The sequence below is a fragment of the Hyposmocoma kahamanoa genome, unplaced genomic scaffold, assembly GCF_003589595.1.
Source record: "Hyposmocoma kahamanoa isolate Upper Pololo Valley unplaced genomic scaffold, ASM358959v1 99879, whole genome shotgun sequence".
NCBI lineage: Eukaryota > Metazoa > Arthropoda > Insecta > Lepidoptera > Cosmopterigidae > Hyposmocoma > Hyposmocoma kahamanoa.
The window spans coordinates 9,275,202-9,302,117 of record NW_020656077.1 but is presented as its reverse complement, the minus strand read 5'-3'; the positions used below and the strand labels follow the sequence as shown (position 1 = coordinate 9,302,117).

At 36.4% G+C, this 26,916-nt stretch overlaps 1 protein-coding gene across 4 annotated transcripts in view; it reads right to left on the bottom strand.

Annotated features, from left to right (window-relative positions):
* Positions 1 to 26,916, bottom strand: part of LOC113239376 (fibroblast growth factor 20) — a 297,737-nt gene that overhangs the window by 22,927 nt on the left and 247,894 nt on the right. For all 4 annotated transcript variants that reach the window (XM_026476356.1, XM_026476359.1, XM_026476358.1 and 1 more), the window contains exon 4: positions 12,223 to 12,326. In XM_026476356.1, coding sequence (XP_026332141.1) covers positions 12,223 to 12,326 — 104 coding nt within the window. The remainder of the gene's footprint in view (positions 1 to 12,222; positions 12,327 to 26,916) is intronic.

Sequence of the window (26,916 nt, the reverse complement as noted above, 5' to 3'; positions counted from 1 at the left end):
AAGTAATTATACGCTACAACTAAGTGTACTTCGACCTTTATGAGTATATACTACACCGGTAGCTGGTAGCGTAATTTTTTTAGAGGAAGCTCTGACTTAACGCTCAGATTATGAATGATCGATCGCTGCGACTGTACCCTGTTCGATCCCCACAGTGATGTCAAAATGTTTAGAAATCCGATACAAAAAATTCTACTCAACGACGAGATACGCTCGTATAAAAAGCCACGAGGGCAGAGTAATTTAGAAACAATTTTAATTCATTATTTATCAAAGCAATGGTACTCGGTTTACATTTGGAAGGCACTACTGTCGGTCACAATATTTTGTGTTTGTTGAGAATTGTTGATTTAATTAGTTAGGTATCCGTGCAAAATACAGTGACCTAAGTAGGTACTATAGCAGGGAACATAGATTTGGGCTTGCGTAAAGGTACTTTTAAACATAAAACTGGGATATTTCCATGAATAAATATTTCTTTCATCTTTACTGATCGAAGCCACGTCTAGAACAACCGAGATGCTCTTTTTTTACATTTTATTTTTTTTAAATCATTCTAAACACAAACCTATATTCGTTCAGCCAGTATTTCTGCTCATAGAGCCTACACTACAGTACTATATACATACACCAGCAAATTTAGCGGAACATACAAAACATGCATTATTTTGGGTTCTCAGTAAACCCAAAATAATGCAGTGTTTTTTCATAAGTCTACTCGGTCATATTATATTACCTTTTTACATCTAATAAGAAAATAGTCGAGTGTAATTTTTTCATTCTTTTGTTTTAATTTCCTACTAATACAGGTTTGCCGAGTGGTTCGGAGGTTTGATTTAATCAATAGAATAATAGTTAACAACGGCAAAATAATGACATGTATAAATTTGCCATTTTGTAATTAAAACTAATACTTGTACTGTTTATTAATATCATTAGGTAAATTGTATGCCATAAAATTGGCAATACGTATTGACACAACAATGTTACATAAGACCTTTTACACAAATGATTTGATTTGATAAATTTCTGTTTTGTTACAAAATCTTAAAAAAAACATTTAGTTTATTTCGATTTTTATCAATAAAGGTTTTGTTAAACCGTACATATTAAAATATGGTAATTGAATCACTACTTTTTGTCTAATTCTTATTTATTTAAATATAAACATACTATTTTATAATTTTACTTTTTTGTTCCGCTAAATGTAACCGTGTGAGTATTTTTTAATGCTGACGTACTAAATTTAGTTTTACATGTTAACATTATTGAAAAACACAAACTGACATAATTTAATACGTAGATTCTTCCTTTCGATCAGCCTTACTCAAGGCTGTACTAACTCGATGTTAAAACAAGTTAATTTAATGTCTAATTTTAATTTATATAAATAAAAATGTTACTATTTTATAATCTCACTTGGTTTTACTTCCGTTAAGTGTGCTGGTACGTGTATATTAGTTTTTATAAAATTTCTGTACAAGATTTATTCAACTGTTTTCTTAATAGATATCTATGGGCAATTTTCGGATTTCCGAAAGCACTTGAATACAAATTTCCATAGTGTTAGTTATAAAGTGACGCCCTGTTTGACCTATATATACACTGTTACATGTGTCACAGGTGAGCTTTTAAACTCCCAACTTCTTACCACTTTCCATTCTTATAAGTCAAACAGGGCGTAACTTTATAACAAATTTCCATGTCTAATAATTATTAGGTTTAATATTGTCATCTATAACAATTTGAATTCTACTACGTACTTTGTTGTTTTGTTACCCGAACTTGATTATTTTCCTCGTTTTCATAACATTTGACTCCTTAACAATATGCCAAGCAAGTTAACAAACATTTGATATTCTTAGGTGTTCAGTCAACCGTGACCATGGGACCTGTAAAGGGCCCGAAACGTGGTTTGTTTGAAAAAAACAAATCTGGAAAAATAGTTTCATTGTTCAATGTTCTTCTTTTATATAAATATAAATTAATTACATAACTCTTTTTCCGGTTATTAACTTTTTAATTCAGTCAAAATCTGAAGCTATTTCTTTTTGTAAATTATCTGCCAAATATATAATCTGGTATAAATGTATATGAAGAAACTTTCATAAGTTCTCAATGGCTGTTCAAACCTCAATCAAAAGATCTGCACATAGAGAGCTCAGTTATTATAAGTGCTGGTGGCCACGTTGAGGCGAACACGTCGTGTTTAATAACAACAAACTATGGAGTATTCTATACTCCTATCTTTTTAAATGAATGTCATTGTGGTAAGAACATCATGATCTTCAATAAAAATATAATAAAACTATTTTCTCAAACAAACCAACCATAATAATAAACCAACGACGTGACATTGGCCTAAGGGGGCCGAGACACAAGTTCGAAAAAGTAAATTTCATACGTCAAAAGTGTTTAGGAATCGAGCACGTGTTTGCTCTTAACTAAACGATGAGTTTTATTGGTTAATTTTATAATTTAAATTTAAAATTAAAATTGACCAAAAAATCCATTGGACTTTTAACATGACGCAAGGTGAAAGGGTGTTAGTGGTCACCGTTGCGCCATGGTAACATAAGGTAGAAATTATTGAGTCGCCGGTTGGTAGATTATAGGTTATATTTTGGTTGAGAAATATATTTATACTTATTTGGTATGTGCGCTTTATGCTGATTTATGGTGTAACGAAAGGTTTGACATTCTGCCATGCATTAAGAAATTAATTAAAAGGCATGATTGTCAGCAATTAAAAAAGATTGCAAAAACGTACATGATCCCCAGACACTTTTTATGTGTGCAGTTTTATATTCAATATGTAACAATCGCGAAAACCTAAAAAGTCGAAATAAATGAAATGTCACTTTGTCTCTTCAAGCATTGTTCTAACGCTACGGGAGCCTGCACAGTAAACGAATATCTCTTTGTGTCAAGAGTTTCGCGTTCTTTGAGAAAGGGGTTAAGATTATTCACTAAGGGGTTGGTGTCAACAACTTGTTGGAAAGCTGCATACAGATTTTTCGACAGTTCGACTTTTATTTAACTTTTTGTCTGTCTTTTATGAAACGTGTCGATATAAAAAACAAACTTAAGACGAGTCTGTCTTTTTTGAAGACGGAGTAAAATAACTGTTCATTGCGCAACAGTATTAAGCGAGCAGTGATTGCTGTCAATGGTTTCATTTGAATCATCCTCGACCCATTATTCATCCAATTATTGAGCATAAGTTCATTTAAATTGTCAATTTTTGTAAGTTCATACAGTCATACACTGTATTTATGACAAGAACTATGTTTATGAAAAATACAAAGAGGAGACATATTTAAAAGTTTTTAAATTAATTTCAATATATATAATCAAATCCGGTTATTCTTGTTAAAATTTACATGAATCAAAATTGATATCGATACGAGTAGGCCAACTGTCAAAATAAGAATACAGAAGGCATTGACTTACAATTATATGGACGTCGGGTCCGCGCTAAAAAGTGTCCGAACTTATAGGGCGTTAAAATCGTATACAGAGCATCATTCCCGCTTTAGTCTTCGTTTGTTCGACTGACAGCGAAGCAAGCAAAATTAGACTGTACTGCGATGACATTACAATTTAAATTCAACGTTTTAGCTTTTTCATATTCCTTTACGTGTCACTACGTTTAAATAGGTTGACTTGGGACATTTTTTTCGTGGTTTTTGTATTAGACCCGTTGTCCATTTATTTGTAAGTCAATGACAGAAGGCAATAACGCAATAGTAATCATTAGAACGCCGTAAGAGTCACAATTCAGTCATTTTTGGCAAAGTTTTATCTTCTTTCACAATCTATCGATAAAACTACAACAACTACATAACTATTTAAAATTTTATGAAAACTAGCAACCCTACAAATGTCATTTAACTCCATCTTAAAAAAAGACAGACTATAAGTTATTATGCACCTAACCAAATGCTGGAGGCCCTTCCAAAAACATAACACAATCACGAGTAGAGCAATTTGCTCCTTATCAGCTTATGGCCACACATCTTGGTATGACAAATAGATGCTCGTAGCTCGCGCTAATGAATCGAGGACTTCCTGATTAATGGTGTCACTTCATCCTTATCGACCCTCGTGTAGCGCCTCCCTAATGGGATCTTCCCGAAACTTCACACGACCAGAGAAAAATGTACCCATCAATACAATTCAGGACTTACTACAATAGGCCTCGTTATGTTGGTAGTTTTCGTGTAATCCGGCCTCCGCGATTAGCGGGTGTCGTGCCCGATTTTTGAATTGTACTTGCTCCATTTTTCATTTCGAATTCGAGTGGATTGGGGAGTTTATAGAGCATTAGCGGTGGTAAAAAAGTAATAAATTTAAAACAATATCATCTTGTGATATTTCAAGAATTTTGGTGTTAATAGGCGTCCACATCTCCGTTACGGTGTCCATGTGTATATCCAACATACTGCAGTGTAAAACTATTATTACGACGACGTGATTGCAATCAATTTACGTGCAAGATTTAATAATAGATCGTATCTATATCGAAGATGAATAAAATTCTCTTACACTTAATTCCTGTTTGAAAAGTGTCTTTTGTAAAACTAAATATTTAAAACTTGTAATGCGTACAATATCGATAACTAAGAAAAAATTTACTAATTTCTTTGTGCTGTAATTTTGTATACAAAATAAAAATTGTCACCATATTACAATAGTAGTTCAACTCCAAATATATTTCTTGCAAACAATATACCCATTCAATTTTTGTACTATATATAAAGATACAAAGTTAACGATGTTAGACATAGCATCGATATGCAATTTAAATATAGGTACATCTTTAGAATAATAACGCATAGAAACCTAGTCCGCACACGCTAAGTGAGGCAAATTGAATTGAAGAAGTCTACACGAGCGGGCGGGTCTTCAGTGCTCAAGGTCAACTTGCACCGCGAACAGATCAAGAATTTTAGCTACAAAAGACGAAATGAGTGTAAAAATACGTCAGACAAACATAAAATAGATACTAACATCACATTCCACAAGGAAGTAACGCGTTTCAACTTGTATTTTTATGTAAATATTCACTAAAACCGAAAATTAACCTACTAATAAAACTAACCTACATGAATTTGATTTTTGCCTCACTTGTGACAGTTCGTTTGATATGAAACTATCATTCTATGCGTTATTATTCTAAGGGTACATCTATTAAAAACCATGTGTAAGGTGAGTCACCGGAGGAGAAACGGGAAAAACTGTTTTGACAGTTCAAATGGTTCGGTCTTACAAAAAATATATTGTACACATAACCATATTGTCTAAAGAATGAGCTTATGTGTTACACGGTAGGAAGTACTCTATACATCTTAAAATCAAATTATTTAATAAAATATGTAACTATGTATATAATTTTTATACGGAGATATTTCCCTTTAGATCCAGAGAACCTGCTAAATTTTGGTTTTCAACTATTAATATTAAGTTTACACGTATCCCAAAATTTGCAAATTGAGGTCTAACAGTCGCCATCGGGCGCTTGTCGACGTCGGATGTGTGTCAAATTTTCTGCGCCTATTCTTATTTTATTCATATAAAGTAACAGTGCGTGGGTTGCAGGACGCGAGATGATTATTTTTTATTTATTTAAACTTTGTTGTACACGAAGTAGTACAAATGGCGGACTTAAATACGAATAATGCACAAAGAAATAAAAATTTATAAATAACTATGTTATGATATATAACGTAATTATATAATACATAACTATATCAATACATAAACAATCTATATATACAATGCATTGATTAGCTTTCTTGTATATTGTTCTTCTTGTTCAAGCGTAGCACCAACCTATTGTGTTTTTTTTCTGTTTGGCCCAATGGTTGGTTTGGAGAATGCATTAGATTCAGATTAATTTATTTCTCAAATATAACATTACAGTATAAATTGCACTACATGTCAAAGTATAAGAAATTATATTGAGATTGTCAGACAAAAAGGAAAATTATAAGAAAAGCATACCATAATTAGAAAATTAACAATTCATCTATATGATATTGTTGTCAATAAATTATATATCAAATATCATTCTCCATCAAGGATCGTCATAAATTGATAACAAATATTTTAGAATTATATTAGAATAAAAATAGAAAATACTGAATTCGTTACAATATAAAGTCCATAAATTTCAAGTCCATAAGTTAAGTTCAAGTCTGAGAGTAGCGGGTAAACGCTCATAGTAAGTAGGTCCGGTGACACGCGGTTTTCTCTGCAAGTGCCATGCGTCGAGGGACTGTTCTCAAATGACCGGTACTGCGAAGTGGGATGCCAGAAACATTTACAGTACCAAATGAAGACAGATTATTTCTAACATACATTATAATTTCGTAGAGCGAGTAGTGCGTCATTATGCGTTGCGCTACAAAGAGATTTCTGCAGGAATGTCTGTGTTTTACCCCAACCAATACGTGTACGGCACGTTTTTGCATTAGCATGACTCTATTGGCATCCGTGGAGTTACCCCATATGAGTGAACCGTACGACATCAGCGAGTGGAAATATGCAAAATAGACCTGTCTTAATGCAGAATCAGAAATGAGCAATTTCAGTTTAACAACGCAAAGACTGCACCACTCAGTCTATCACACAGTCTGTCAGTTAAGGTTCGAGTCCAGAGTGAAGCCAAGGAACCTACTCTCGTTGCATATCAGCATCGGATTGCTTGCTACACACGGACGAACTGTGAGACCTCGACCCGAGAAAACCATGATGTTGGATTTAGTGACATTCAGCAGCAACCCATTCGATGAAAACCACCTCTGGAGCTGCTCACACCCTTCATCGATTCTCTGTCCCAGCTGTTCGTACGTGCGCGCGCTAACTATAACTGTTGTGTCATCCGCAAACAGTACGGAGAGGCCGGCTGTGATGGCAGTGGGAAGGTGATTTATATATAATAGAAATAGCGTGTTTCCTAAGGCAGACCCTACACTACAGTGGCGTGACTTTATAGTATATAAATATGTATCTAAAATTATAATCTAATTAAATTCAAACTTTCAAGTGACATAATTCTACTCATAATATGACGTATTTCTTTATTATTATATGACATTTTTTTTTTTTTAATAATAATTATTTGATAAATAACAATTTTAATTAATAATTGAACCCTCGGCCTACCTCTGCTGTTATTGTTATCCCTAATAAAGGGCTCATATGTGTAGCATTATTTTAACTTTAAGACATGTTTACCATATGAATGCAATAAATATATTGAGTATTGAGTATTGAGTATTGACCCTTGAGGAATTCCTAACTCCAGTCTTTTACCGTTCGAGGATAATTTTACCACTTGCTTCCGATCCGATAAGAACGAGGTGAGAAGTTTGTGGTTCTTACCCTGTATTCCATAATGATATAACTTATCTGTTGGATAAGTTATATCATGATTAAGTCCGCCAATTGTACTTCAGTGTTTTGTACAGTGTTTTTAAAAAAAAAATAATAAAAAAATATATATATATATATATATATATATATATATATATATATATATGTCAATGGTGATACGTGAAAATTGTTATTAGTAAAGCCGGAACAAAAAACGTACCTTATAAAAAAGTGGCGCCTTGGCGACAGTTAAACACAACTTTTACCACACAAGGTACTATAGTATACTTCATTATACTGGTTAACTTATTCTACACTAAAAATTTAAAATTCAATAATATGTGGAAAACTTTAGGCAAGCCGGTTATAATCGAGTTATATGGACGCCTCGCCACTGATATATGTATAAATGTCAGACTAATATGAAGCAGATTGAGACTTGCGGACTAATTGCTTGGAAGCTAGCCTATTCGACGCATTTTGAATATGGACGCCAGAGAGTCCCACAGTCGTATTGCCTGAAGTGTAAATGAGTTGAAAACAAAACCAGTATGGTGGGGAGAAATGAGAAAAGTCAAATTGATGTTAGGTATATCTCGCGTAAGTAACGAAATGCATTTGACAATATTTTTTGCTTATTGTGTGTTGGCGCCGACGTATATAGTGCAAACAATATTAAGCATCGCGCAATCGGTAGAGGGTGTAAATGAACAACTTGACGAAGATAAATGATGCGCCGCGTTTAGCGCTGCTTGCATTGAGACGTCAATTTGACTGAGGGAACCGTGTTACACACTCGACTAACGTCAACTAAAATTGGTACAATATATATATTCGTACATTACTTTTGGTGAAACTACAGGAAAATGGGACATGTCAGCTTTGTCTCAGGGCGAAGGGCGTAGTGGCAGAGCACCTATTGCAAGCAGTAGAGCGCCTTGTGAAAGAGTTCGCCCAGGGTAATGTTAGCATTACTGCGTTCCGGTTTAGAAGCGTCAAAGTGCTGGTGAGATTACAGGCACATGGGTCTTGTCAAATTATGTCTCAGTGGCTGTGCCCATAAGATCTTTGCGATTTAAATCTCTGAGTGGCACTGCCACATAATAAATAACTATATGTATAAGTATATATGTTGTATAAATAACTGTAGTTGGGGCCACGAGTTGTTCGGCCTGTCACATTTATATCATAAAAAAAATGTTAAGCAAGTTTAATTATTATTTAACTACCTCTGTGGCTGAACGGTTACCATGCTGGTCTGCCACTCAGAGGTCCCGGGTTCAATTCCCGGGTCGGGGGGAATGTTTGTATGGCCTACATTTATTTCTCACGTGAGTTTGGGTGTACTATGTGTCTATGGCACCCGCGACTCTAGATTCCTACCAAAAAAGTTTAAAAGAAATGAATAGAAGAGTGAGTATGTGTGTGTGTGTTTGTGTGTTTGGTGTGTGTGCTAGCGTGCGCGTATGTCACATTTATATGTGCGGATGTGACAATTTAAACAAAAAAAATCTTCTAAAAAAATGGAAACAGTTGAGCAGACGTTACTTGTACAGACGGCAGCAAATCGAGTTACATAATGACGGGTCTTGTTCCGTTGCACTGGAGGCGATATTAGAACTGTTGACTGTACACACTTATGATTTCGCCACCCACAGAAGCTTAACCTATTGATGTCGCAACTGGAATAGATAACTTGTCAAACATTTCAATTAACAATAGCATCATGTGGAGATACATAAAATGCTTTATTGTCATAAAAAATATCAACGAATAGATTTTATTTCGGAACTTAATAAGAATTTTAGCCTCTAACGCCGTTGAATACAGTTCAATTTGTTCTTATTTGGCGGAAAATATTTATTGCACGAATTATACGTAGGCGTCATTATCTGTAGGAACATTAGGAAACAAATAAGTTTTTTATTGAGTGAAGTTGTATAAATACGGGATGCTTAGGAACCTACTATCTACCGATCTATTGGTCAGTAACTATCCATCAAATGATGATAGATTGCTATCCTATAACGTGTACCTACTGGCAGATAGACTATGCCTAACGTCACCATTATTTTTTTCTCTCAGAGGGATGCCTGCAAATTTATTATTGTTTTAAAAATAAAATCCATGTTTATTACATGTTTATTATCCAACTAAAATTGTTTCTGTGGTTGGTATCGTAACATTATACTTTTTACATGGGTGAAGTGTTAACTCCCTGCATAACCCTCAAAATGCTGTTGGAACACGTCCTACTTTGGTTAGAGAGTCCTTCGGACTTAGTCGGTTACAGCTAAGCTGTACTAACGACCTTGCACCCATCCACCACCTAGGGGACGGTCCTTTAAGCCGTGAGGCCCGGCGCGAGAAGCTGGCTCGGACACGGACGGAGAATTGGAGAGGTTCGTGCCGCGAAGAAGTTTTATTTGGGACAACCGAAAGGACGCCGCTGGAGCGATAAAGTTCAGAAAGACCTCAATGACCTCGGTGCTAGTGGCCGCAAAGAGCAGGCTCAGAACCGGGAGGCGTGACAGGATCTAGTGTCGGAGGCCAAGACCCACTTTGGGTCACTGCGTCACCGAAGTAAGTAAGTAAAATTGTTTATTGAATCAAACATTTAAAAAGAGACCTAACCTGGTGTAGTGTGATACTCGATATCTGATTGGTTTTAAATATTTCTCGCAAACGCGCCATTTTTAAAAATTTATTGTGACATGTGTTCTGTTTTGAGAAAGCAGGACGTATAGTTGTGTTACCAGTGCCGTATTCTTATTCCTAACATTTGTAGCTACGCGATTTATTGTCATAGGCTTAATAATAACGCATAGAATGATAGTTTCATATCAAACGAACAGTCACAAGTGAGGCAAAAATCAAATTCATGTAGGCTAGTTTTAGTAGTAGGTTAATTTTCGGTTTTAGTGAATATTTATATAAAAACACAAGTTGAAACGTGTTACTTCCTTGTGGAATGTGATGTTAGTATCTATTTTATGTTTGTCTGACGTATTTTTACACTCATTTACCGCACATTTCGTCATTTTAGCTAAGATTCTGGAGCTGTTCGCGGTGCAAGTTCACCTTAAGCACTGAAGGCCCGCCCGCTCGTGCGCCCTTTGGGAGCGCTTCAATTTGCCTCACTTAGCGTGTGCGGACTAGGTTTCTATGCGTTATTATTCTAAGGTTATAGGTATAAAAAATATTATAAGTTAGAAACTAAATCCTCCATTTTCTTCCTCCTCTATTACTGTTAGCGATAACATTATTATAATGTTAGCATTATTATAATGTGCGTGTGTATTGTGTGTAACTTTCCAAATATAGATTTGATTAGGAAATCAACTTTTGTAAAAGTAATGATCGGAATATATTGGGGTATATTTACCTAAAAAGTGGACTACATAATTCCCGTCGTAATTTCCACTCAACATAATTCCCCGCACTAGGGAAACCCTGTGTCGCGGGTGCCATGGACGCACACATAGACAACCACAAATTACACCCAAACTCACGAGAGAAATAAATGTAAGCCATATAAACATTTCTCCCGGCCCGGGAATCGAACCTGGGACCTCTGCGTGGCAGTCATGGTAACCATGGTCGGCATGGTAACCGTTCGGCCACGGAGGCAGTTATATCAATGTACCATCTAGCGGTTAATTGCTGAACGACAACGTGTTATTAATTTAGTTAAAGAAGCGACTATATTGCAAGGGTATAAGCTTTACTTTCGTTTCTTGTAACAAAAAAATTATTTCGAAGATATGAAATACCACAACGTGTAATATTTTTGGTGCGGCTTTCACTTTTGCACTCCAAATAAAGGAAAATAAGGAATTTTTCTAGAATTTTAGAGAATTTGCACGAAAGAATTTACACAACGAAACCACAACCTTACCATACAAAGCGAAAATGGCAGACTGAGCTCAGATAGGTCTTTCGAGACCTATAGTTGGCACGCGACCGATGCTAACTAACCACTTCTACTGTACTTATTGTTTTGTGGTCGTGAGCTTGGTGGTAAGCGACACGCAACCCGTAACAAAATGAATACGAATATGTATTGTGACACGTATTAAGCCCAATAGACGGCGCTAAGTGTAGGTAATTATTTTATTACTGTGGTTAGGGAACGTGTTCCCGTGCACCGTGTAAAAGTTTATGATACGGCTTCTGTGTACTTGTTGCGTCACGGTGTGCGATGATATTGAACAGGTTTGTGTTGAAAGTAAATCGATTACACGGCTCGTTCAGCGGGAAATCCAGTAAACAGTGAAATAAAAGTGTATTGATCTCTTTTGTTTTAAGTATAGACAACAAATGGTGTTACTTGAGTGGTCATAAATTGTATCTTCACCACTTTGTGTTTGTACTCTTCTTCATATAGATTTTTTTTTATACAAAAGAGGTGAGTATTTGACCTCTATCTCACCTGATGGAAAGTGACGATGCAATATGCATACCTAAATAATGCCTATTCACTCTCGCTTTGAAAACGTCCAATAAGCCCGCAGGCAGGGAATTCCAGTTGAGGTATATTCCATCGCGCACTCTACGTCATATGTCTTTATAATAGTTTGAGTCTACGAAATAAGAATAAGTAAATTACTAATGGGTTGGCTAAAAAGTCCATGCGGTTTTGCTACTAATTAAAAAAAAAAATAAAGATTTTTTCTTTTAAAATATTGTATTGTCTATGGTGCTTTTAAAAACAATATTTTTAAAATCTTTTCAACTTTTTATTATTTTCGTCTTCACAAAATTCTTTGAAAGGACTCGACTTTGAAAACGAAGTTTGGGAGGAGGTGTACTTAAATGCTAAGTTTCAAACCACATACGTACATGCGCGTACTGGAACCCGCAAGCATCCATGCAGAGATAGAGACATGTTGATACCCCCTGGATCGTCAGGAGGCCAACCTTGTACGTAGCGCGTTGTAGTATTGCTGTAACAATAGAAAAATCTAATTAACAACATTGTTCCCTTGGAATATCAAGGAGTCGTGGACAGAGACGGGCAGTGGGTTAAAACCCAATCAACCCGCCCGGGTTTTAAATTCGATTTTCAACCGAGCCAATTCAATAGAAAGGCAAATCGAAGTGTTTAGATCAGGAAGCAACAAACATTTTATAATAATATTTATAAATAAAATTAGACTCGATTAACAACAAATATTTAGTAGTAAATGGTTTATGCCCATGATTTTGGGCATGGAATTTAACGGCGTTAACGAAGCGCCGGGTTAAAACCCATCTCTAGTCGTGGACAACAAGACAGAAACGACAAGAAATAGTTCGCACACATAGACAATGTAAAGATTGTATTCTAATATTCATTCGCAATGCTCGAATTGGAGGAAAACTAATTTGTGGCGAAATTAGAAGCAACTATAGTAGGTTTAATTAAATGTGCTGTGAACAGTGTTAAGTCATAGAATCATTTATTCTATAGTTAAAATAAATTTACACTTGAAAACGTCACTTTTAAGCTACTGCTCGTTAATTACGCTGTATTCCCTGAGAAGAACGGGCAAGAAACTCTAGGGATTGCTCTTTTCAAATAAACTTAAATGCTATGGAATACATTTTGAATAAAATTTGTGTGGAATCTAGAGCCATGTCGTCTTCATTATCTTACCATACATCATTATCTCACACATAGTCTTCAATTTTGTAATTAGACTTTTCAATTAAAAAAATTTTAATATAGTTTTTAAATTTAGGAAAGAAGAATCTTAATATATGCCCCGGAATCTTGTTGTTAAAACGAATGCAGTTCCCCATAAATTCGTGTACATTGTTTAAACGAAATCGTGGTACCATGAGTTTGGCTTAAGCTCTAAGGTTAATATTATGGATCTTTCTTAATGAAATTATATATATATTCGAGTAAATGTACTGTGATACTACAGTCATGATATCGGTCTCCTTAAATGCATGGTCGAATGACACACGGTGAATGCTGGTATATTATCAGAAAGTATTGCAATTTCCAAAAAAGGTCATACGAGGCTTCCTATTCATAGAAGTCTACACCTACACAAACCTGGAACATTTCCATAAATTTTAACGTAGTGCTAAACGAAACGGTTTTATGCGTTCCGCCCATAGATGGCGCTGGCGACAATGCGTTATTAACGACACTCTGTTTATGAGATGTTACTCTTAACGACTCGCGTTGTTTGAAGCCACCTCGCCATGGTAGGACATTTACCAAATATGGAATTTTCTTATTTTACCTACCTGGTCATACTAAACAGCCCATTTACGGCCAAAAGCACGTCAAACAAATACAGTAGGTGTGTCTACACAATTTTCATGACATAGGTTATACTATAGAGAATAGACGCGGAAAAATGATTAGACATTTGATACGACATAACAACTTCTTTAAGACCATTTTGGAGGGAAAAATCGAAGGGAAGGGGGGAGGAGGTCGATCTTGGCGTAGCTACCAAATAAAGGAAAAGGCCAGTGTCATATAAGGAGGTCAAGGAGCTGGCTTATAGAAAAGATGATAGCAACATGCCCCACCTACAAGAATACCTATAATAATAATAATAATAATGGATATGTGATATTGGATCGATCGCAGTCGAGGGTATTTCTTGTGGACGTCACCATACCGCATGACGAGGGTCTCGTGAAAGCTGAAACCGAGAAACGCCGGAAGTATCTCGACCTGGCGCACGAGATCACCGACATGTGGGATGTGGCCTCCACTGAAATAATCCCAATTGTTTTGTCCGCAAATGGGTTAATTCCAGTCAGCCTTTCTAACAGCTTGAGGCGGTTGGATTTCTGTGGCGTGTCGCTTCCAGCACAAATGCAGAAGGCGGTCCTGCTCGATACGGCACGTATTGTTCGCCGATTATTGGACCTGAGTCCCTGACCCCGGCCGACTGTGCCATTGCCGGGAAATACCGCCTCTCCCATTTAAAAATTCAAAATTAATTTTTTAGGCCTTGGGAGAGGCGAGAGTTTAAAATAAATACGATAATAATAACGCACACACTCAACATAGCCCCGCACTAGGGAAACCCTGTGTCGCGGATGCCATGGACACACACATAGACAACCACAAATTACACCCAAACTCACGAGAGAAATAAATGTAGGCCATACAAATATTTCTCCCGGCCCGGGAATCGAACCTGGGACCTCTGCGTGGCAGTCCGGCATGGTAACCGTTTGGCCACCGAGGCAGTTAAACCTATACCTCTTAAGTTTGGTGATGATGAGGTTATACGAAGAAGAATTCAATTTATTACAAAAAGGATAATGACCCGATTCATATGAAGCTAGCTAAATAAGACGTACCCATAATAAATAAAAGAGATGAACAGGAAATAAAGCAATTAAATGCAATAAAATTAACTAAACGCCGCTCGGTTAGTAATAAAGATGTTCGATGTTATCTGTACAGCGATCTGCACGCTATGGAGATTGAGCCGCCGAGATATGCGCCTGCACACACCCGGCATGAGGTTTTTTAAAAGCTTCACAATACTAACAGTTAAAAATATTATGTAATATTAAAAGAAATTTGAGTATGAATTTTTCACAGGCATGCTACGATTATCTATCAATTCGTGTAGCTTGGGCATTCGAAATATTTAATTGGGTCTAACTCTAAACAGATGGTTTACGCCACACTTCGCCATGCTAGCGTGGTACAGCAATCGACTGGGCGCACGTCTAAAGATGTTGGAAGGAAAAGGGAAAGACCGCGCGTTTGCACACATCAGTCACGCGCACAATCGTGCATTCCAAGGTGGCCTTTTACACGAACGCTCTTCCGTTGTAATAAAAACTAACACGAGCAATCGCGCGCGAAAGAACGTTAGCTTAAAAAACTTCAAACAGGTAATCGCACACGATTGCAGTGAAGGCTTTCCCGCGTGCAATCTTGCGCTATACAGTGACTGTGTAAAGGGGGCTAATGGGGACTTCACGCGATTTCCTAGTGTTGTGAGTCGTCTTTGACATGCACACAATAATGTCGGCCTTACAATAAAGAAGTAAGGGTGCTGGTAAAATTACAAGCTTATAGGATTTGTCAACTTATGTCTCAGGGAGACGGGCGCAGTGGCAGTGCGCCTAAGAGACACCCCCCAGTCACGTATTTCGAGCGTCAGCGTCTTGCCAACGTACGCACACCGTTGCCACGACGTCCGTTCGGCGGTGGTGGTTCGCCAGCAAGGCGTCAGTGAGCGACCGCTGAGGGTCAACTCCGGTTGTTCTGATTTAGTCGAGTATTACTTATTTGTATTATTTATTTACATTATTACGTTGTACGCGCCGCGCTGGAGTTGCGTTGCTGCCGCGCGGACGTCGTGTCGACGCTGTGCGTGTGTTGGCAAGACGCTAGCGCTCGAAAGACGCTACTGTGGGGTGTCTCTTAGATCTTTGCAATGTGTCGCTTATTCATCCCGTTTTTCCACTGGGCTACCAGCACTTTACACGAGGAAGGAGTTTTCAATGGAGGTGGCAAAATGTATAGGCTCACCTGAAACTAACTAGCAGGTCACCGCTGCACATAGACACTATCACCATGAGCTACGAGTGCTTGCATGAGACGCGGTGGCACCCCCAATAGTTTCACCTATAAATAACTATAGTTCAGACACTTTACATAACGACAGCTAGCGAGCCCATAACAAAGATTGTATAGACATTGCTAACATCGTTCGCTGAGCGAGACAAAAAATCGCATAGCTTGCGGCCTGCCTTCGACAGCAGAGGTTAGAAAAGATTAATTGATGTTATAACACGTGTTGTAACACTGAACATACCGAGAATATTATTCTTCTTATCTCCACAATAGACAATCTAAATTATCCAATTTGATCGTCGGACAACCTGTTGCGTAGGTAATTAACATCTTAATGATCAATTACTTGAAATTAATAGTTCACGATTCATTTGCGGTGGGTATCATATTTTAGTAGATGCAGATTGCGGGGCGTGAACGTAGGGTTTATTAACAGACACTAACTAGCAGGATGGAAATGAAGTTCTGGTATCTTGGTCCATTATAGTTATAGATACGGAGCAGCAACTAGTTATCCCACTTTTGAAAGTTAATGAATACGTTCCAACTTGCGTCTAACCTATAAATGCTTAGTTACTTATGATGTGGAGATATCGGACGACATGCAGAAGCAAAGGCTATTTAAACATAGTAAGTTTTGGTCAAAGCAAAATCATTTTAATGATTAATATACAGCATTTACCTTCATTGTATGAGCGCAATTCAAGTGCAAGACCGTCGGACACTGGGTACGGTATCGTTAACAGATCACAGGGCCCGAGCGGCGCCTGCAGCGATGCACAAACCGACGCGCGCGCACTATGCGAAACGAATGCATTACCGTGGCGACGAATATTTGAAGAATTCGTCCGATATAATTTGAATTAAATTTGGAACCTTTACATAGATATTATTTCTAATACTTTTTTTTTTAATTTTTTTTTTATGTTAACTAGTAGGCAAACGAGCAGACAAGCCACTTGATGGGAGGTGGTCATTGTCGCCCATGGACACGAGCAATACCAGAGGCATCACCCATGCGTTGCCGACTCCGGAGAACCTTGTTTACACGTCTTTTGAAGAACTCCATGTTATAGCGCAAGGGGAACACTTCAGGAGGAAGGCCATTCCACATCTTACTGGTTCGGGGAAGGAACGAACGAGATGCTCGAGTGGTCATGACGTGCCAAGCATCGAGGAAGTGGGGATGGAGTCTTCTCCTTCGGCGGGTCGTGCAGTGGTAAAAGAGTGACGGAGGCACCAACTCAAAGAGTTCGTCTGAGCACAATACAATCATTGATTGATTGTTACGGTTCTTTATAGTACTTTATGGACTCTATTACAAGTCTTCCACTTAGGGCTTTCGGAGTCGAGGTTCGCAATTCTCGTACCACCCGTGAAACATACGATGTTTTTCGATACATTATAAATAAAATAAATAAAAAATGTTTATTTACGTTTTCTTAAACCTAGTTTACAGCAAGTTTGCAGGGGAACTCCTTTTAAGCAAACTAATTGCTTGTGCTAGGAGACCCCGCTCTTCCTAGTTAGGGTACTATGTGACCAGGTAAGTTAGGTAAGCTTAGGTAACTTAGCTAATCTAGATTAATTAAAATAAGATAAAAATTTAAGACAAAAAAAAAAAAAAATTTGAAATTGTATGTGTATAATGTGTGTGTGATTATGGGTGTGTATATGTAAGAGTGTGTGTGTGTATTGGCGTGTATGTGTGTGTGTGGGCGCGTGTGTGGTGTTTACAATCTATTGTACGATGTCCATAATTATATCCATTATATCCACCTATTACATCCATTGTCGTGTAATAAGAAAAAAGGCCCGCGGGTTTTATTTGGGGCAATATAGTCAAGTTAGCCTGCATGCAATCATACTAATTACTCGTTAATGTATCGAAAAACATTATATGTTTCACGGGTGGTACGTGAATTACGAACCTCGACTCTTCAATCTCTCAATCTTCAATTTACGTGAAAATGTGACCTAATTAACCTTCAAGTGGGTAAGTAATACACGTAGGGTCGATAATACAACCCTCTGAAATCGCGTAATTACCTATTGTATTGTATTTTCTTCTATATTTTGATTATAAATTGTTAGTAAAATTTTTATATAACTTTTCGTTTACACTCTTTGAATTACAGTGTTGTAATAAGGCCACATATTTGTGTCATTAAAACTGCACTCTCGGTCTAATAAGGCCACATTTGTCAAATGACAACTTAACAGCATTCTCAAAATTTACTGACAAAAACTGAAGCCTGCGACTTGTATCTTGTATGAAATATATTTGTCACGATCGTAGCAAGTAGAAGGTGGTGGTCTCTGCTTACTCCGATGGCAAGGGTTGGGAAGTATATGTATGCATTTACTATTTTTTTTATGATATCAAGAGACGTGATGAACAAACCGTGCGCCAGTTGCAGTGTCACTCAGAGCTTTAAATCGCAAAGATCTGACCGGCACTGTCATTGCGCCCGTCACCCTGAGGCGTAAGTTCAGACATGTGCCTGTAATATTACGAGCAGCCTTCAAAACCAAAACGCGGCAGAAATAGATAAAGTGGTTGTATTTCCCTGGATGAACTCTATCACAAGGAGCTCTATTACTACCAATTATTGCAAAAAGAATGAGAATTTTACTCGGTATGGGATTTCAGAGGTATATTACTCGACGTTCAGATAAATATAAACAGTCTATTCAATCTCCAATTATTACGTCTAATATTTAAAAAGTAAACCTGTAAACTAAGTTTCTTTGTGTAGATAACAAGAGACATTTACGTGAGCATTGAGCGAAATTAGTATCACTAAGCTAATTTACATTACGTACCCATTGACTTACAATTATATGGACGTCGGGTCCGCGCTAAAAAGTGTCCGAAGTTATAGGGCGTTAAAATCGTATACAGAGTCACGTCATTCACGCTTTAGTCTTCGTTTGTTCGACTGACAGCGAAGCAAGCAAAATTAGACAGTACTGCGATGACATTACAATTTAAAAGCTTTTTCATATTCCTTTACATGTCACTACGTTTAAATAGGTTGACTTGGGACATTTTTTTCGTGGTTTTTGTATTAGACCCGTCGTCCATTCATTTGTAAGCCAATGTTACGTACGCATTTAATTTGAGAAAACCGTACGCGTATTGTGCGCAGTGAATCAATAGGTAGCACTAATTCACGCTAAAGAGCTGTGAATGAAGCTGGTAGTGCAATTTGCAAGATATCCGATGCCCGGTGAGTGCCCGCCTGGGTAATGACGGACGATTGACGGATAGGTACGCACTTTATAGCCGTTATATCGATATCGATATTTTAAAATTAACTTCTTTCGCACTTAATACCTGAAACGTTTTTTACATTGCACTAGAATTTTGTATAATTAATATCTACCTTACGTAGTTTTGTCGAATTCAATTCTAAGAAATCATTCCAGTTCTTAGAAAGTTATTTTTTTATATAAAATTAAGAAGTGACTAATAAAGTAGATGTAGAATCGGATACTTTACGAAATACGTAACGAATTTAATCGACATGTGAAAAAGTTCGCTATCGGCGCTGCCCTCGGGAACAAATCAGCAAATTGATTCCAAATCACCGCAAAGCAGCGGACGAGTACCGATCTCGACACTTCAGAGCGCAAATAACACACATCAGTAGAAGTTAAGTGAAAATAAAATGTTGTTTAAAACTCGATTTAATGCTAGGGCACAGCCTCCAACACTAAACGACCGACTGCTAGCTAAATTCAACTTAAACCCGGCGTAACAAAGCAAGAATTTCTTCACAGTAGGTTGGAGGAATCAGATATCCTTGCAACGAGTGTGAATGGGCAACGGTGAATGTAGAGAAGTTCTATTATTTAGATTCATTACTTCGACTTCCCTTCTAGTACATATCGATTAATTTTTATTCACTTTCTCGGTGATTAAATTGGCTCTAGAATTATTATCTCTGAGCTGCCAGCTGTAACAACTAAAGATAGTGTGAGATAAGTGTAGACGTCGCCTTTAATACAACAGTATAGCTATCACGTATCAGTCTGGCGACGACCACACACGAGCGCGGATGTGTCAGGGAAGCGGCGCGATACCTATTATTTATTAATTAACATTCAGATTAATGAGACCTGCTCTAGAATTCATTAATAAGATTTGTTCTTTCACATTGCTGGCTTTGAAGTCCGATGAATAGAATTTTTCGACTGAATAAAATGTATTGTAGCAAAGATATTACAAGTAGTAACAAACATGTTTATTTAACGACCTCAGTACGTTTCAATATAAACAAAATTTTGACGACATTCATTCCAACAACTATAAAAATAATGAAGCCACAAAAACGAATCTTGGTAATTAAATTATTAAGTTCGTATGAGATAAAGTTCTGAGACAAGGCGGCTCATGTATAAATAACAATTATGGTGAAAGTTGTCAGAATTGGGCCCGGTTTGACCCGCCATAGCGAGGACGATTAGTTCATAAGTGAAAATATTTGAACAGACATTTTTGTTTTAGCTGCCCCGGAACTTATTACGAGGAAAACAATAATGTAGATGTTTCCGCATTATTTTTAAAATTATTTTCACACCGTCTCTATATATAATGTGGAAACAATGCAATAAAATGGTTACAATAGCAACTGTGGCAAATAACTACAATAACACAATGTGCAACAACTTACGAGAAATATAATTATAAATAACGAGAAACAAATACTGGATTACACGATTTCGAAAATTCAAACTGGAGAAAGTGTTAAAAATTTGCAAAGAAAAACCAAACTAAATCTGTACTTCTCGACATTTTATTTATTTATTTATCTGCAAACATTACAGCTTTTAAATTTGGTTTACAATTCTTAATAATCTACTTACGTAGCCAATTACAAAGTTTGTCAGATTACAATTAATATTTTTACGTTACATAAAAACTAATTTGATGCCAGAACGAAGCGACTTAAAATATTGTTTATTAAAGAAAAATCTAACATATTGAAATACATACTGATAAAATATTATAACTGAATTCCGTTGTATTAACAGATGTAGACATTAATTTTTTAATTACTATATTTTGAAATGAAGCTACTTACAATATGATATATAATATAAACTGTTTTAAGGCAACAGTATGTAACAATGTACAGTGTAAATTGATTTTTACGCACGTCGATAATGGCAGCTGACGCCGAACTCCCGTCGTCTGGTGATTTATTGACGACAGCGTCGTTAAGTCATAGCCAGCATCAAATAAATTTACTGATGATCGTAAAATTGTTATGGAAAATACCAGATTTTGTAGCAGAATAAAATAGCAACAGTCACATAATAGTTATAACATATTATTTTATCGCTAAGTAAAATATATTACCTATTTCGTCTCAATAACCAGGCGATGTTATGCAAATTAATGCTCTATAATGGATACAAATTCGCACTCCGTTACGTCAAATGAACCACGAATTGACTTGCAGTGTGGAGCCTTCGAACGATCGATCACTCGAGCTGTCAAACTAACTTGTCAAGGACGGTATATGCGAGTGATACTCATCTCGTGTTAAAAGAGAGAAACGACAGTCGCTTTTGATCAATTGCCTCTCTTGCTACAATTCTGACAATTTGTGCGGAGTGTGTCCCGTCGTGCACCGATATTCAGGTTCTTAGGGCGTGTGCCCGCTGCTCGTGGACGGTTTTTATGCTAACGTGTGATGGCATCTAGAGTACGTATTAATTTTCTAACAAAAGCAGTTATAACACGTGAGCGTCAAAAGATTTGAGCACATAGAGTATCCGAGGTCGTCGATCGGCCTTGTTAGTGGATTTTAGCGCGGTTTCGCATGTGACGCTGCGATTCGCGATAGACGACGTGCTCTCCCGCACGTATCGCACACGTCTAGTGACGTACATTCTACGTAAATATCGATGCACGCTATGTATTATTTATGGAACGCTGATTGTTGGTGTTTGTTATTTCGGATAGGTATTCTTTTAGGGAGTTCCGCCATGAAATGAATCACGTTTATAAATGTTGTTGTACCTATTGAACTTATGCCTTTTCCTAGTTTAAGTGTTACATTAGAAATTTCTTTATTATTGTATTTATTTTATTATTTTATTTATTATATGATTTATTCATACATTTTTTGTGAAAATACTTCACAAGCTTGTTATTATTATTGGCGTAAAGTACGAAATTCCTTCGAAATGATTGGGCTCCAACCAGTGTCTGTTGCCTTACCAGGGCTGCCGCCCTTATACTAATGAAATACACACACAGCCCCATATCTTTGTACATAGTTTCGATTATAGTGACCCTCCCTACCAACCTTTAGGGTATCAAATGAAATACAGACACGGCCGATTCTGTCTGTATTTAATTTTTTTTACAGACAGAATCGGCAGATGTTACGAACTCTAGGTGTTTGTTACATATCTTTGTATGGGTTGTAAAGTGCTTTTTCGCCGTCAGCGCTATGTGAGAAACTTATGAAGTAACATTAACATTTTTAAGTATTTTGAAACAAAAATTTATTCAACGATATTGATAATGATAGAGCCATTGACATGAACCGACCGACAACACGTCTGTTTTCACACACTGGTTCAAGTTCCCTTAACTTATTAATTTATTCAAGTTGCATAACATCATTAATGAGACTGTCAATAGACCGTGAACTTATCGATGATGCTTATTTATCGACATTGTATTGCAACGACACTAATTTAATAGATAAAATTGGATATACAGGATTAGATGGATTTGTGTAGCTTTAATATTTATTGGTAAGTCCCAACATAATCAGAATATTATAGTATAAAACGAAACGACCTAACTGTCGTTTGCGGTGTTATAGGCAATTTACATTATAATGTCGTCTTTGACACCTTAAGTTTGTCTTGGCCGGATTTTATGGATACCTAATTTGTATGAGTCATAAGAGCTTACTATAATATTTTAATTGCACATTTTGCGCTGCTTTGTGGTTTTCTTTAGTCTTTTTTAATAAAAAAAGTTAAACGTAAATGCATATATAAAATATCCAATGATTAAGTTTGCTAATTTTCTTAAAATCACTTGTCATTGTAATTCCATTCTTCTTGTAATTCATTGGCAATTATGATAATATTTCTCGTTCTGCTAAAATCTGGTTACAATGGCAGGTGAGTCTGAATACAGTGTCAGTGAACGACAACACATTCATTCTCTTAATTACTAAATGATCTTTCCTGCCTTACTAAATCTACCGTGGAAATCACAATACATATCTTAATTTTTATTCCGTTTAATCAGCAATTGTGTTCAAAATAAATATATATACAGTGTGTCGATTTGCATTCTCGCCACGTTTAAGAGATTAATAATAGAAATAATGCTAAATCATCTAAAAATATTAAAAAATATATTTTGTTCAATATACTGATTAATTGTATCTAGTAAAATTTTGCAAAATTGTCTCAAGTCGTATGCACCACGCAAGGGCAGTGACCCCGCCACCCTCTTCACCTAGCGATACGTAAATCTTTCTCGATCGCTTATTCACCTATTTTTTAAATCATGATTATGTACTATTATTGTTATAATTTACTATTTATTTACATTAATTATATATATTGACTGAAAATAGTTTTTTGTAAGTTAGATTTGGTACTTACCAACTTTAGGTAACATGAAAGTATTGCTAGAAGTACCTAGCTCCACAGCAGATATTCGCACGTGAGTTTCGTTTCGATATTAGACTCCACAACTTTGAAAGCAGAAACTTCGACACTCGTATCCTGCGCGTAAACTAAACGTTGACGACACACACCTTGATGGATTACCGTGCAGGTTCTGGCGAACCGGTTCTTTTTTGCACTACTAAGCCTTGTTTACGTACCAAACCACGTGGAATTTCGTGACAGACTAGAATAGAATGTATGAGATCCCGTCAGCGTAACGTAGACGCAGTACGGGAAGCAAGGTCGACTGATCTACCAATCGCGCGCTCGATACGACACTCCCCCGCCGTCGCAACCCGCACCCCACCACCAAATAGATCTAAAATGCGTTTCTTTCTGCGCATTTAAGGTCATTGTTCAAAATCTTTGCAAGTGCCATGCAAGTCAATGACCTTTGGATCAAATTTGTTTACCGCAATTAAATAAAAAATAGTAATTTACGAAATTTTTTTTCTATTTACTTTTAGTGATTTGGGTTCAGTTTCGGATATAGTAATGACCTCTGTAAGTATGGCGAGAATGCAAATCAACACATTGTATAATAGTAGTAGTAGACTGCAACGTTGACGTGAATACCAAAAAAAATGCAATGGCAGTTGAATAGTAGCTCGATGGCTAACCACAGACAAGCAACTACGCTCACGTTTTAGCAGAATATCAAACGTACAAAAATCCTATCATTGACAGTATCGATACCCAACTTAGACGATTTGAAATTAGCAGACTGTATAAAAATAACAATTTCACTATTCTAAATATTTTTTATTAATACTAAGCTTTGTTAGCCAAACAAATTCCTCGGAATAATACAACCGTGCGGTCGCCACACGGCAGCCGCGCGGAAGCCTAGTCCAAATTTTATGTTAAAATTTTGGATATTTCTAGTCTCAGTTTTAAAAAGTTATTGATGTCGATTTATTCATTAGGGTTAGTACTTTCGATATTACTTTAAAGCTGATATCTCTTATTATTTAAGGAATAATAGCCTGGGCACACTTAACGATTACACGCTGTATATTCATTAATTTATGACTTTGTCGAGTACGAATCCCCGATGATAGTAAGTCACTGACCTGTCATTTGTGTGAGCCGACTGAAATCCAAATTATTCGCGCGAAAACTTAATTTGAATTTGAGTGAAGAGAATCTCTCACTTTTGTCTTTCGTATTACTTTATAACAAAAGGACTGAGAATTTCAATCCAGTCAGATTGTAGGGGCGTAAACTGATTTGAACTTCAGACTAACTTAGAAGGCATTTATTTGCATCAAGATTAAATTCACAAACTACTAAAATTAGACAGATCTAAAGGGCAGCGAACGAAGCTAGCTAACTTAGTTTAGCTCACGTAGTTGCATGCAAAGCTAAGCTACGAAAATACGTAGTAAGCAGTGACTATGGAGACGTGTGGGATGGAATGGCGGCTGCAGGGCGACATATGTACATAGCTAGCGGAATCGTTGGATTAGTTTAGTTACCTCGGTTAGCTTATTTCACGGAGTGAACAGAAGTGCGAAAAGATGACCCGGTTACGTTAAGGTAACTTAGCTTAGCTCACATAGCCTACAATCCTGTAGATTGTAATTTAGCTTCCGCAGCCTCCACACATTTTGCTTAACGAGTTTAAAGGTCAAAATTCAAAACGAAAAAGAAATAGTGAAAATAAATCCGGTTTTAAAAATAATATTCATTTACTTATAGCACAAGAGATCTTTGTATTAATAATTATAAGGACTGGTAGCTGTAAAGGTACTAACTGGGTGATAAATGTGTCATAGATTTCTCATAGATGGCGTTACGACTAAAAAGTCGTTGAAAGACCAAGTACAAAGACACGACGCAAGCACATAGAAAAATTCGTGAGGTCCGTTGGTTCGTTCCGTGGCTTAGTTGGTATAGCGTCTAGCACGGTATGCAAGAAGACGTCGGTTCGAATCCGACCGGATCGAAGGAATTTATTCTGAGTGTTTTTTCTGAGTGTTCGATCTTTGTATTAATAATTATAACAAACTAGTGGAGTAATTTCACAAAAAACAATTGAATATCAATTCAATAAAAATTTAATTAACTGGTAAACGGATCAAAATTTGAAGAGGAGACGTGTTCGCTTCCGCGATTGCGCGGGGGTCACGACGGAATGAAACAAAAAGAACATGGCGAGGCAAAGGTATTAAAGACCGATTCAAAATTTGAAACTAGTGGCCAGGAACTAGAGAAAAGGTGGGACGACGATGTAAGGAGGTCACATCGTCAAACTATAGCTACGTGAAAGAACATTGCGTAGGTACCTGCACTTTTATTTATAAATTGTTTATATAAAAAAATTGCTTTATGCTAGAGAAGAATGAGTGTAAACTCTAGACTTTGAGTTTACACTCATTCTTCTCAGATTTCAAGTCTAATTTTTATTTTACTTTTTTTTATTTTACTTTTAATTACCTTCATAGGTAGTCTTTGAAATAAAAAGTACTTGAGTTTGACATTCACTGAAGAAAACCTCCGTGTTGGTGAGACTAAATGAACTTACTGATTTTTCTGATTTATAAATTTAAAAAATTAGGCAACTGTCATTTTTTATTAATTTATTTTAATTTCCAGGTTTGTCAAGCGCTCGAAGGTTGATTTTGTGTTCTTGTAAATTCTGTAAACTTTGGTTGAAAAGCTGTTATATATTAAAGTTTGTTTTAATCAATAAATTGTTGGCGTTATTATTAATTTTCAGTTGTTTCTGCGTTATCATAAAATCTAAAAAAGAATACATTTTGTTTATTTTTATTTTCGATATTTCTCCATAAAAGATGAGTAAGGCGATGTTAAACGATGTTAATGTATGATACCTATGACTTATTCTTATTTGTTTCAATAAAAACGTTACTATTTTATAATAGTCATCTTTTTGTTCCACATAATTTGCCGGTGTGTGTAGATTCCACCCCGCTTACACAATTTTTTTTTCTTTTGTCTCAAAACTAGTTAGTGTACATTGTCCAGATATTTCTGTAAAACAGTTTGATTGCGACCATTGTGTGAAAGACTTCACGACGAACTCCCATTCTCAACGTATTGTTACACAAATAGAAGTTAAAGCTAAGTTGCAAGTACAAATTGTAATATTTGAACATAGACCTATTTACACGGAGAGACGTTCTCATTACGAAGATACGATTATCGAAAGAATAATAAAAAAGTTTATACATATATATACATGACATATATATATATATATATATGTCATGTCATATATACATGTCATATAGACATGACAC